Source organism: Triplophysa rosa, linkage group LG18 (assembly GCF_024868665.1).
Source record: "Triplophysa rosa linkage group LG18, Trosa_1v2, whole genome shotgun sequence".
NCBI classification, from domain to species: Eukaryota; Metazoa; Chordata; class Actinopteri; order Cypriniformes; family Nemacheilidae; genus Triplophysa; species Triplophysa rosa.
Window position 1 is genome coordinate 11,374,682 of NC_079907.1, and position 13,991 is coordinate 11,388,672.

Here is a 13,991-nt window from a genome sequence, read left to right on the forward strand (position 1 = left end):
CAAAAATTCAACTCAACTCAAAAACATTTCGACTGATTGCATCTAAATGTTTTCATTGGCTTAGTTAAAGTTTTGTAATTTAAGGAACAGTTTGTTGCCACAAGCAATAATTTCCAAATGTGTTTAAAAATGTTGATAACCAGTTACTACAAAATTTTAAATTGAAATATAACCCAAAATATTTTTTTACAGTGATATAGATGACCTCAAAGCTGTAGACATCAAAGACTTAAACCAAAAAGCCACAAAACGTAATTTTACTTTTTTAACATGTCACAAATCAGATGCAAAATCAAATAAAAATTAATCAGACTTCTCTGACATTTAAGATGAAGCATTTAACCAAGACCTAGCTTAATTCTGATTGGTTGCTCAGTAGAGTAGTGCCACAGTATATCAAGTTTTTCCTAATGAAACTAAAACTTATTACAACTGACAAGCATTGGACAAGAACTTGTTACCATTTGGGGGAAGTGAGACTTCACACAACAATGTCATTAAAAAGCTGCACAAAGCTTGCGAGTTGTGGATTGAGTATCAAAGCTCTGGACTATGACCAACACAACCTCAGATGTCAACGGTATGAATCCAACCTTTCAGAAAAGCTAATCATCTGGTAATAATAAGTGGTTATGATTGCAGTCTATGTACAGTATTTCCAAACCCTGGCAACAACTGATTGTGAAAGTTGCCCAGGATTATTACAAAAGATTGCCCATTACCCCAGACACTGCTAATCAACTTAAATAGCAAATCCCTCAGATCCAGACTTAAGAAGGATTGGAAATGGATTTCAGCCAAGCAAATTGCTATTCAGACCAATATTACAGTTAACCGTGGCTTTAACACCAGCCAAATGTGGCATTAAATGCTACAGAATGTGATGTACAAGAAACCCTGCATGCCAAGCGGCAGTTACTGTATAACGCTAATGAAAATGTTCCTTTGAATCTATACTTGTTGCACTGAAAAAAATTCTCTAGTGTAAAATACAGATTTAGAAATCATAGCTAAACCTGACCCTCAGGCGTTTTTTGTAGGCTATGTGCCCACCCACAACTGCTTGGCTCCGTTCCTTCGGCCGACACAGCAAATCAGTCAGACTGATAATGAGAGCGGTGATGTCTGGAGAACTTGACACCTTCTGAAAGCACCACCACCGTGTCAAAATGATCTCATGCAGGACAGTGTGATGAGTCCACAGAGAGGTCGTCCACGCACTGTTGGGGGAGACAGGGTTAATGGGACATGGGCTGATGACCTATGCAGAAATGGACAGATATAAAGCCCTCAGTTTGATGCATCAAAGAAAATGGATGAAAGAAGTGAGCAGGGTCAGGAAACCAGAATCCACAAGCCTTCATCATTCGATCATTAGTAGGCCCACAAGGAATCTGTGGTTGCAGAACAAGAAGAGAATAAGAAAATACTGCAGATACCTGCAGATTTCGCTAATATTCTGGTAAAGTATGTAATGTGATTGAACTTACCTGACTCCACTCATGACGTGATCAAAATAAATAATTTGATGAAAACTTCTGTCGATTAAGAACAAACAAACAAACAAAAATAGATTTGTGCACCTACAGACCAGCATATTTTTCTAGCGCTAAAACTAGCCTTCATAACCATTGGTCAACCAGTTTACTAGCAAGAACTGAAGCAAGTTTTGCTGGTGAACAAGTGCAGAGTCAATCAGTTTTGATGGTGTAAATGGAGAAATGCTTTTAGCGCATATATTTGTGAGGAATGGGGATGTACAAGAGTGAAAAGCTTTTTGGGCAAGATAATATGTTAAATTACTAGTAACTAAATATTTTTTGATCCCAAATGTGTATATTACATATTTATCTACTGAATTATAAAATCGTCAAATATAAAGGATCATTATTAAATTATTTTCTGCCGGAAACCTGCCTGTTCATAAAAAAGGAAGACAGTCTCGCAAGTTTCTCAATGGCTATCCGAGATGATCTCATGTCTTGGCTTAGAAAAGATAAGCTAACAAACTTCGTAGATTTTGGTCCATTTATGTTTTAATGCCTTTTCAAAAAACCTTGATGGAAACTCTTTTATGAACATAATAAATAACAAGACAACATAGACATACACTCACCTAAAGGATTATTAGGAACACCTGTTCAATTTCTCATTAATGCAATTATCTAATCAACCAATCACATGGCAGTTGCTTCAATGCATTTAGGGGTGTGGTCCTGGTCAAGACAATCTCCTGAACTCCAAACTGAATGTCAGAATGGGAAAGAAAGGTGATTTAAGCAATTTTGAGCGTGGCATGGTTGTTGGTGCCAGACGGGCCGGTCTGAATATTTCACAATCTGCTCAGTTACTGGGATTTTCACGCACAACCATTTCTAGGGTTTACAAAGAATGGTGTGAAAAGGGAAAAACATCCAGTATGCGGCAGTCCTGTGGGCGAAAATGCCTTGTTGATGCTAGAGGTCAGAGGAGAATGGGCCGACTGATTCAAGCTGATAGAAGAGCAACTTTGACTGAAATAACCACTCGTTACAACCGAGGTATGCAGCAAAGCATTTGTGAAGCCACAACACGCACAACCTTGAGGCAGATGGGCTACAACAGCAGAAGACCCCACCGGGTACCACTCATCTCCACTACAAATAGGAAAAAGAGGCTACAATTTGCACGAGCTCACCAAAATTGGACAGTTGAAGACTGGAAAAATGTTGCCTGGTCTGATGAGTCTCGATTTCTGTTGAGACATTCAAATGGTAGAGTCAGAATTTGGCGTAAACAGAATGAGAACATGGATCCATCATGCCTTGTTACCACTGTGCAGGCTGGTGGTGGTGGTGTAATGGTGTGGGGGATGTTTTCTTGGCACACTTTAGGCCCCTTAGTGCCAATTGGGCATCGTTTAAATGCCACGGCCTACCTGAGCATTGTTTCTGACCATGTCCATCCCTTTATGACCACCATGTACCCATCCTCTAATGGCTACTTCCAGCAGGATAATGCACCATGTCACAAAGCTCGAATCATTTCAAATTGGTTTCTTGAACATGACAATGAGTTCACTGTACTAGAATGGCCCCCACAGTCACCAGATCTCAACCCGATAGAACATCTTTGGGATGTGGTGGAACGGGAGCTTCGTGCCCTGGATGTGCATCCCACAAATCTCCATCAACTGCAAGATGCTATCCTATCAATATGGGCCAACATTTCTAAAGAATGCTTTCAGCACCTTGTTGAATCAATGCCACGTAGAATTAAGGCAGTTCTGAAGGCGAAAGGGGGTCAAACACCGTATTAGTATGGTGTTCCTAATAATCCTTTAGGTGAGTGTATACTCTGTACATGGAGGTGTTTTTTATTTACTTTTACTTATTATTTTATTATTATTTTAATATATTTTGTTTGTTTTATTTTTGGTGCTGTTGTTGCAATGGAAACTTCCCATTATTGCTCACACTTTGTCTTAATAATGTTTGACCAATAAAATCTTGTTACAAAGAATTTACATTTATCAGGCACTTTTATTCCAAGCATCTTACAAGAATTAGGAAACAATAAGCGATAGTGGCAATAATACGCGATGTGCTGAGGTTTTACAATGCTGGAATGGTTAGAAGGGTTTTTTTTAATAAAAAGAGCATTCAGTGTCTTCCCTGTGTATTCCAGTATATTTGCAGAAAATACATTTGTAATTGTTTTTTGAATGTCATGAGAGATGTGGCTGAACGGTTATGTGGGAAATGTTGTTTTTTTTGCTATTGGATGTTACCGGCTCTTGACTAAAGGTCTTGCCTCTTTTTAGCGTTGTGTAGCGCAAGCACTACAGCAAATTCATAGTCTTACGGTGCTCTAGTGTGAGCTTACCTTAAACCAGACTGAAAGTTTATGCTGGCCTAAGCTGTTTTTTACAACAGGTAATTATTGCTCCGTTAGTATATTATGTAATATAATATTGCATCTGGAATATCTGTTCCTGAGCCAGTACTGAAGACAGACACTCTGTTTGGCAGGTGGGAATATTTAGGAAAGACTCTTGTGGAAATAGCTTACAGAATGACATGACTAGCATGGAAAGTCATATAAGGATAACATTATAAACACTGCCGTTCATGTTTGATTGAGACATACTTTCTTCGAACAACTCTGTACTTGTAGATACCAATGTAGACTTCATTTGTCAACTAGGAATTACGCACTTCCTGGTCAAGCAGCCGTGGAGACATATCTATAGTGGAAACCCTGAACGATCGCTATGGTTTCCGCACCTGCATGTCTGTCCAAATGCAATAATTTGGATTCATCGCATCGGACAGGTGCGGAAACCGTACAATGCCGTTTGAACACACGAATAAGCAAACACTGCGCTCTGCTCACAACAGCATTCACACTGAAATGTAACGGGAAACGGCGAAATCACAGAGGCCTGGAGATGCATTCCTGTGGTGGGTCATATTTAACAAGAACTCATTGCTGGAAAAGGTACAAGAAAGAATAAAACGAGAAAGAGAGAGAGAATTATGAGACAAGAAATATTGTCATTTTAAGAGCAACATTATAACAGAGTCAGTGGAACATTAACATCAATATTACAATATATTAACATACAACCATTAATGTGCAATTAAAGCATGCAATATTGTTTAACACATTCTGGTGAATTGTAGTCATTATTCAGCACAACTGATGTGATGAATAGTAAGTAAAAGTAAGTAAATAAATGTGATTAAAGAATATTAAAGAACAACCCCATATAACTCCCATATAACAACACAAGTCATCAGATCATATGGAATGATTCTGCTATGCGGTGAACGGTCCAAAAATACACAATGTCATCTGACTGCTCTAAACACTGCTGAAGCACAAGATTCTTAAAGCAACAGAAAACACAACGGCAGACAAAACTGCATGCAACAGATAATAAGGTAAATATTTGATTTTCTAAACTAATGTATTCACAGATGAAAAGGAGTGTGTGAACTCTTGTGTGTCTTGCTTATGTACCATACACTTTCTGAAAGATTACCACTCAAAATGATTTTGCCACCCAATGCAGTCAATATAAGGCTTAAAAGGATGTTCACATGAAAATAAAAATTCTGTCATCATTTATTCTTTCGTCTGTAAAACAGAAAAGAAGATACTTTGAGAAATGTCTTAGTGGTTTTGTGTATACACAATAGAATTCAATGTTCTGCAGAAGAAAAAAATCATACAGTTTTGAAATGATTAGTAGGTGAATAAATGATTACAGAATTTTCATTTTTGGGTGAACTAGCCCTTTAATTAACTGGCACCCCGTGGATATCTAAAGTAAACATTAAAGGGATAGTTCACCCGAAAATAAAAACTCTTGTCATCATTTACTCAGCCTCTTGTCATTTCAAACCTGTATGGCTTTCTTTCTTCCGCAGAACACAAAAGAAGATATTTGGAAGAATGTTGTTAGCTGGCCCCCATTCACTCGCACTGGTTTTGTGTCCATACAATAGAAGCGAATGGGGTCCAGTGTTGTTCAGTTACCAACATTCTTCAAAATATCTTCTTTCGTGTTCTGCGGAACAAAGAAAGTCTGAAGGTTTGATATGACAAGAGTGTGAGTAAATAATGACAGAATTTTCATTTTTGGTGAACTATCACTTTAAACCACTAAATATTCCAGATTCAACACTCAAGACTGGAACTCAAGGAACTGATTTATTTTGCATCACTATTAGTTTGATTTGTCTAAATTTGTCTTTTTCTTCTATTTCGATATGTGTGAAAACAAGCTGTCTATGTCACACCCTGATAACTCACTTTAAGACTTTCATTTAAAGTCTTTCCTTCTTCCGAGACAAACTGACGGTACAGTGAGCATAGGCTGTGCATAAGGCTGCAGGCGAAAGATTTTCATCCCAGTTAAAGTAACTATAAAGAAGAAAACCCTGTTTTTATCTATTCTCTTATTTTGACCCTCTTTTTATGTACAATAGAGACTCGTTGTGCCAGTCGGCTTGATTTATAAACCTTTCAAAAGCGTGTTTTCAAGTGGGCGGTCCAAGTCAATAAAAGCAGTAAAACGCCAATCCAAAATCTTGGTAATTCTATTATTCTGCAAAGGGAGAGAAGGCTGATGTGGCGCACAGGGTGAAAACACAGAGATAGAAGCGAATTGAACGCAGATTCGTGTAGCGGGAGAGGAAAGTGAATTAACGTAAGTGACTGACAGGAAGAATAAGTGGAATCCAGAGATGGGCTGATAGTGAAAGAACACACACTGCAGACATCAAGCGAGGGCATGTTGATGGAAATCTGTGTTGTACTGAGGTCTCATTCCAGGAGTTTGAAAGGTTCAGTTGGGCTGATGACTGTTTACCTCTCCCTTAATATGAAACACAGGCACTAGGACAAAAAGTAAAACGCTACAAGAAGTACAGTACACAAACTGGTGAGCAAACCTATCTGAGGTGTAATTTTTGTCTAAATAATACGCATGTTTTCAATAGGTTTTGAATTGGAGAAGGTTTGTCTGATGTTCCAGAGGTCTCCCTAAAATGATAAATGATTTAAGCGATCATCACTGTCCAGGAAACATGTAATAGAACTTTTCCCTTATGGCAACTTGTGCACAGGTACATAAAGAAAAACAAAAAAGTTCACGTACCCTCTGTGTTTCTAAACTACTCTAACCTGTTCTGTTTAAATGCTGGTCTTTGTGTTAAAGAAGTGAGCAGTACGCTCCACAGCCTCCGTCAGAGGTTCCAGAGAGTTCAGACAGTTGGACTCCTCTGGTTTTGTGTACACTTTCCCATAAACCTGGAGTTTGTAGGATCTTCTCCACCAGCTCCTCGAACGTACACTGAACACCGTCCCTCGTCTTAGCGCTGGCCTCTGATGAAAGAAAGAGATCAAACAAATCATTTTAGCTACACAAGCAATGTGTTTACCCAGGAATGTGTCAGAGCTTAATTCGTAGCTAAATGCGATGTGAATTACATTTTGAGAGTTTCGCAAAAAGCGTAGCGGACATTACTCTTGATCTCTTCATCTGTGACTAGTTTTCTTGTAAGACAACAACTGCCATGGTGGAGTAACAGTTTTAAGAGAATCGTGCTGAGAAAATACACTTGTAAATGAGAATGTATGCAATGCATCGGCCAAGAATGTACGTCTGTGTACTTGCGCAAAAAACAATCCCAGGCTAAAAAGATTTAAGCCCAGCGTAACACATGCATTCAAACCATTTGACCTCAAAGCTAAATGCAATCTGGAGGTACGGATGAATACTGATGAAACTATGTCAGTATGGCATGCCGCAAAGACCCATCGTTCACCTAAAGTATCCATGTGGTGCATAAAAGACTTGGCCTTGAATATTAAGGAGTACGGAGCAAAGCAAAAGGGAATAGGAAACATAAAATCTGAAGAAAGAGAAAAGCAGCGTCGGCCCACAGCGTGCCGTCCATCTGCTGATTTCATTTGGTGTGAGGACTTAGCGGCTAATTCAGACAGATGGCTGCTTACATACCCACTCATGAGGCATGTCACATGACTTACAAACCAAACCCACAGCTCCGAAAAATGCAGGACGTCACCGGTAAATACATATACAGGACCGTTACGATTACACAACCACAAATGAGAAATAAATTAGAACCATTGTAAAGTCTGACTTGAATTTGCTGTCATAATAAATAAATGCTCAACTAGAATAAATAATCCATCTCCGTTAAATAACATAATGATTGCTTTTAACAAATGGGCCCAAGTGTTTAAAAATAGTAGCCTCTGTGTATTATGGCAGAAGAATAAACTAGCTTACGTCAAAAGTCAGATTTTTCATGTGTGAAGGTGATGAATCTTGAAAAGAAAAATGGGAACGAAAAAAAAACTGAAACCAAAGTAAAAGGGCAATGTATTTTTATGTCAGGCTCTTGTGTTATTAGACAGAATAATAAGGGCTCAGGCTCTTCTGCACAGGATAAAGAGAACAAGTGACAGGTCACCTATGAACAGCATGGAATGTTTCCTAGCAAACTTCAGGCCCACGTCTCGCTCAACCTCACGGTCTTCCTGCACAAAAAGAGAGAAAATGATTTCAAGTGACTGTCCTGAGAAACAGTCACGAATCACACATGGTGTCAGAGGAGCTAAATGTAGCTCTTTACGATGTAAAATAGTAATAGTAAGAAATAGGAAAATTGTTTTGAACTTCTTTAAAAAAGTAGTTAGCTACACTTCAAGCTACTAAATAAAATTATTATTTAATAAAAAGTTAAGAATATTATTAACATAAACAATAATATCCCAAGTATGTAGATAATGATTTAATTGTACAAAAACAAGAATGTTTGAAAGAAAATACAATCAAAGTGCGAGCTTTATTTATAGCGGAGGTAACATGCTATTTCATGCATCCTGACTTCTTTACACTGTTAAACGTGCTGGCTTCTCATGCTTAACATGGTCAACTTGTCAAAAAACGAGCTGAACCTATGACGTAGTATTTCTGTGCTCGATTCACTCCGCCAGCGTTCGTACAGGTTTTGGAAAGTTTTTTTTGAACATGGATTCCCGTTTCGTAACAAGGGTTCTTAGTCCCTTATTGGACAACTCTCCCTGAAAAGCACGCCCACGCGTCATCCAGCGAGCGACAGAGCACGCCCACGCACGAGCGTGAGAGAAAGAGCACGCCCACGCATCAACCAGCCAGCATGAGAAAGAGCCCATCAGTGCCGCTTCACTCAGCTGATGGAAGTTTAGCTGTGTTTGTTTGCTCACTGCATTTCGGTGATGAATGTTATATAAATGGTGGATATAACAAAGATGCTGGACATGGACCGCACATGGGAAGTCAAACTAAGTCATATGTCTGTGTTTTGTTGGCAATCAGCGTGTGTGTGCATAATGTAAACAACACACACTTATAGTGAATCAACAGTTATGCAGGGATAATGCAATGATGTATGCATTATCCCCTCCCGCACGCCTCCAGGAGCTCGACTTTTTTTTAATCGTACAGCTGTATCTGTCTTTTATAAATTTGATCAAACTAAATACTCTTCGAAGATACGAAGAATGCAATACTACTGTAGAGGTACTCAAGATTAATATGAGATTGGCAGAAACTGCGTGTGTTACCTCATCTTTAAAAAAAAAACAAATGATAAAATTACAACACAACATTTTATCAATTTATATAGACAGTTTCAGCTGGAACAACATAAACGTTATCTGGCCCAAACTTATCTTCCGGTAGACCTCCACGAAGAATCGATAGGCCCTACTGTTGAGTAGTTTTAATTTAATTTAAAACAATTAATGAACAACAATATAAGTTAAATATAAAATAAATTGTTATAATATAGCCAAACACAGACCGGAAGTTAACTTTAGGCCAGGCGTGTGCGTCTGAGGAAACCGTCTATAACCAAGCCAAAAACACAATAACAAATGGCAGAAGCGAATAAATAATGTGAATGTTTTTTGTTCAGGTGTGTGATTTACTTGAATGAAACTAATTTTCCAATGCTAAACATAAGACAGAGACAGGAGACCAATAGACATTTGACCATTGCTTCTCTGACAACAGTAATGTGTGCTATTACACTGTTACTTAACTTTTATTAATACAGAGTTAGCAATACCAGATTATTCTTCAATGCCTGCAAAAACATATTGTATACACAAGGACTAAGGTAGAGATAAATCTAAAATAGCAAACAGACAGAAGATCTTACCTGATCTATTTTGTTTCCCACCAGCATCTTGACAAGGTCATTTCTTGTACAGTATGTATCTAGCTCAGTCAACCAATTGTCCAACTTGGCAAAGGTCTCTTGCCTAGTGACGTCATATACTAGAAAAACAATACAAATGTGACTATATTAGGGATGTAACGATTCACCGTGAGCCGGTTGAAAATCGGTTATAATGAGTGACGATTCAAATCGGTTGAGGTGTGAACTGAATCGTAATACATTTTTTGAACAGCAGGGGCCGCTATTTTCACTGCAAACCTAAACGTGGACATGCTGATATTTCTTAAATGCAAAAAAATCCAAGAAAAGCTCAGACAGTATTAGTTTGTTTATATTAAAGAGAGTTTTTCTATTATTAATTTGTTATAAAATTGCAGTTTAGTTTTGTTATTTGAAATAAAACATTATTTTATTATACAAAGAAACGTGAAGCATTTAAGAAATAATGCAAGGGAAGTTGTTCATTTCTAACTCATTTTGTAAAAATAAATCATGAGTAAATCGTGAATAAATCGCATCGTGAGATCAGAATCGTGACTCGCATCGCATCGTGAGCTGAGTGAATCGTTACATCCCTAGACTATATGTCAACATAACAGCACATGATTTAATGTTCGAAAAAGGCTCAAATCAGTTCATCTCCTGTCTGATATTGTACTAGTTACATAAACAGATTGGTTTAACAAGGCCCAGAAGTGTTTTTAATGGCAAAGTGGCAACATAGTTGTGAAAACCTGTTGTGTTTGTTCGTGACTCACTCACCCAGTATAACACCCTGAGCTCCTCTGTAGTAACTGGGTGTCAAAGTTCGAAAGCGTTCCTGACCTGCTGTGTCCTGTAAACACAACAAAATTCATATTACATATAACATTGAAAATATAAGTAATAATGTATTTAATATTTGGTATTAAAAAAAGACAAAAAAGCATTTTAAAAGAGAATCAAAAACAGCTTTCAAACAGAATGACCGTCTTTGAGGGAAATCAACTAAAAGGATCAACACTCCCATCTACTGGTGTTTTAATGTAATAACACAAAAACGTCACTTGTAGTACGGTGCATTCGGTAATGTCTAAACTATTACACAAATGCCCCGGAGACCAGTGTAACTAACGAACAAACAAAAAACTCAGAAGACTGAAAACAGTATTCACATTTTCAAGCCACACTGCTCTGAACCAAATTTGTAAGAAAAAAAGATAAACGTAGTTGACTCCTCACCCAGATTGCTAGCTTTGCTTTGTTTCCATCCACAGCAAGGGTCTTCACTTTAAAATCTACTCCTAATGGCGAATAAACAATGAGCTTAGTAAATATACAACTCTTAACTCTTTAATAATAACAATATATTTTTAGTCTTTACATTGTCTCTTCCATATTTTTTCATGTGTTCATACATGTACTGTTTTAATCAATACGATTAAAAAGGATGTTTGTTTTTATGAGGATTATGGTAAAACCATAAATACACAGATACAATTTTTATTTTTGCAGGACCCAGACATTTATCAGGCAACAAGCCCAGAGTGCCTAAAGTTAGAAACGCCTGAATTTACAACTACACAGGGAATTGTGGGTTTATTACGAACAGATACATTTTAAAAATAGGATGACTCAACCGCCTGTCTCTTCACTCCACAAAGCCACATCACTTACAAACATAAGTGATTTATGTTTTCCAAAGAAAAATGATGAAAAAAAAGCATTTGTAAAGATGACAGAGGAAGACTTAGGAAATAAATCACTCAGCACTCTGTGTATGAAAGATCTAGAGGCACAGACTATTCCTCGATTTCAGCACAGCACTGACAGATTTACCAGAGGAGACCAGGGAGGAAGATATGGCCTTGTTTGATTTGGAATGGGGGTGCTGAGGAAAGAATATGTCCGGTACATAAACTCTCAGTCCGTACATCAACTATAAGTCCATAAGAGGCGATTTTGTCTGTCATTCCCACATGATGGCCACTGTTTTGACAACTGATGGTTCTTAACTATAGGAAGGTATATCAATCGATCATAAACACACAGAAACAAATCACTGACTTCAATTGAAAGGACACTTGACATATTTATCGTTGTACCCTTTGGATGTCTAGAATGGTAGAAAAGCTCTTTTCATATGAGACCAACACTATAGCAGCATGTGTGACTGATACCTTACTGTGTGGCCACAATCTTGAATCTTTTTTTTAAGAAGGTTATTAGAAATTTCACAAAATGAGTGACCCATGAAAGACCACACGTAAACAATTTAAAGATAACCTGTACACACAACTGGGTGGCTTTATCCATCCAGGCTTATAATAAAGAACATAGAGGCTTTCAATGAAGAACATGCGGTAGGTATTGTAGCTGTTTAGATGTCCTTGATAGTAAATTCTCACATCAAATTGATTAAAAAAAACCTGCTGGTTGCATTTTGTTCTTAAACCCAAAACAATATTTTTATGTTTTCTAGTTTAGGGGCTGAAAATACTACTGCCATACATGGTTTTCTAGACTTACCGATGGTTGCACCAATTTCTGGATCAAATGTATCATCCGTAAATCTCAAAAGAAGACTAAGAGACAGAGACAGAGAGAGAGAGAGAGAGAGAGAGAGAGAGAGAGAGAGAGAACATGATGACAAACAGGCACCCCTTCCTACGAGGGGAATGTAAATACTTAAAAATGCTTCAGCAATACTCATTCATTATTTGTCATGCAACTAATGCACATTAAACTGAAACTGAAAGAGTAAGATAATTTCTCTGAATATAAATGGTACTATTTATTGATAATATAATGTGAATGTAATAACGATCAATAATAAACACACCAAAATCACACTGAAAAAATAAAACACAGATCTAAACTGGTCTCTTAACAGCTATGCTTTTAATAAACGTGCTCTTTCAGCATGTGTTATTGTTCCATTAACTGGAATGCGAAAACTTCAGTGTCATACCTGGATTTGCCCACTCCACTTTCTCCAATAATTAATATTTTCAGAGTGGTGAGAATATCCTCATTCATCTTTACGAAGTGATGTCACTATGTGCGAATACTGTCGACTGGAAGTAAAAATCGTAAACAAACATAAAAGGCGAAAGTACTTATCGAGGTCTAAACGTTGCTGTCTTCTTCTGTAAAAAAACACACGATCGTGATAAACAATTGAAAAATATAGTTCTGCCCTCTACCGGTTTAAAGAGACATGGCAGTCTAGCTAATAATTGCTTTACATGCAAATTTAAAATCTGTTAATTCCCAGAACGTGAATGTAATTGCAGTCATATATTCCCTAAAATATACAATCGTTAAAATATATCAAAACCCACCACAGATCACTTAAAATGTAATAAAACCTAACCACAATGGACGATTGGACCATTCTGGCCATCGATGAAAAAAAGTAACAGAAACCACGTGACATGTCTAGGAAATTCTTTCACAGCAGCCTCCTAAATAATAATTTACATTTTATATATAATATGACATCATATAGAATTTATATATTTATTTTTACCCTGATAAACTTTAATAACGGGTGAAATGTTAATATATATTTAATATATTATCAAATAAAAAGTCCGCAGAAGAACTATGGCATAATGCGTCTATTCACAGACGTTTTGATAATTTAATAAATTACGAAATTGAAATCGGAAAATCATAAGACTACATCAACCTAAACCCAAAACTGTCAGTAACTGACAGTAAAATCCCACAGCTCTTTTCCGCAGGAGGTCGCCATTTTTCTATTTCAATAACTAATTTGAAAGGGCCGATATTACTTAAAGGGATGGTTCACTTCTCAGGGATTCTTCAACTTAGTTTGTTGAAGAGTGTTTTTAACCAAACAACATTGGCCCTTGATGTCCATTGTAAAGACACAAAACCATAGACAACGCCAAAATATCTTCTTTTGTGTTCCACTGAAGAGTTGCATATCTGTTTTATGTGACTTTAAAGGGATACTTAACCAAAAAATGAAAATTCTGTCATCAATGTCAAATTATCAAACTTAAACAAAACACTATTGACCGTTATTTGTCCAAATTTCATAAGATGAATTAAAATGGCATTATTATCTGAAAGATCCATGCATGTTCAAGCGCGCCACACAGTGTTCAATGAAGACATGTACAGACAGAGATGTCGCGCTGAGTGACACTTGCAGCGTGCGGATCCTCTCACATTGAAAGCGTTTATCTTAAAACTCAACAGTAACTTTCATTTTGATTTTAAGTCTTTCTTTATGTA

At 37.2% G+C, this 13,991-nt stretch overlaps 1 protein-coding gene across 2 annotated transcripts; it reads right to left on the reverse strand.

The window, feature by feature from the left end:
- Positions 1-241: 241 nt before the first annotated feature.
- Positions 242-12,893, reverse strand: rab18a (RAB18A, member RAS oncogene family). 2 transcript variants are annotated; one of them, XR_008964796.1, is made up of 8 exons: positions 12,694-12,893; positions 12,252-12,307; positions 10,965-11,026; positions 10,506-10,578; positions 9,723-9,841; positions 7,989-8,055; positions 1,491-6,873; positions 242-1,394 (listed from the first exon to the last, which is right to left on the reverse strand). XR_008964796.1 is itself a non-coding variant. In XM_057358690.1 (7 exons), the coding sequence occupies exons 1-7, from the start codon at positions 12,759-12,761 to the stop codon at positions 6,701-6,703; spliced, it is 618 nt and encodes a 205-aa protein (XP_057214673.1). In that variant the 5' UTR covers positions 12,762-12,893; the 3' UTR covers positions 242-6,700. The 2 variants fall into 2 exon arrangements, 1 of the variants encoding a protein (XP_057214673.1); XM_057358690.1 differs by having other exon boundaries at positions 242-6,873.
- Positions 12,894-13,991: the final 1,098 nt, after the last annotated feature.

Coding starts and splice junctions, on each gene's coding strand:
- rab18a (XM_057358690.1), bottom strand. CDS start 12,761: ATGAATGAGGATATTCTCACCACTCTGAAAATATTAATTATTGGAGAA. Junction 9,842..10,505: donor AGCTCAGGGTGTTATACTGG/GTGAGTGAGTCA, acceptor TTGTTTTTCTAG/TATATGACGTCACTAGGCAA. Junction 8,056..9,722: donor TGGGAAACAAAATAGATCAG/GTAAGATCTTCT, acceptor CTTTTTGTGCAG/GAAGACCGTGAGGTTGAGCG.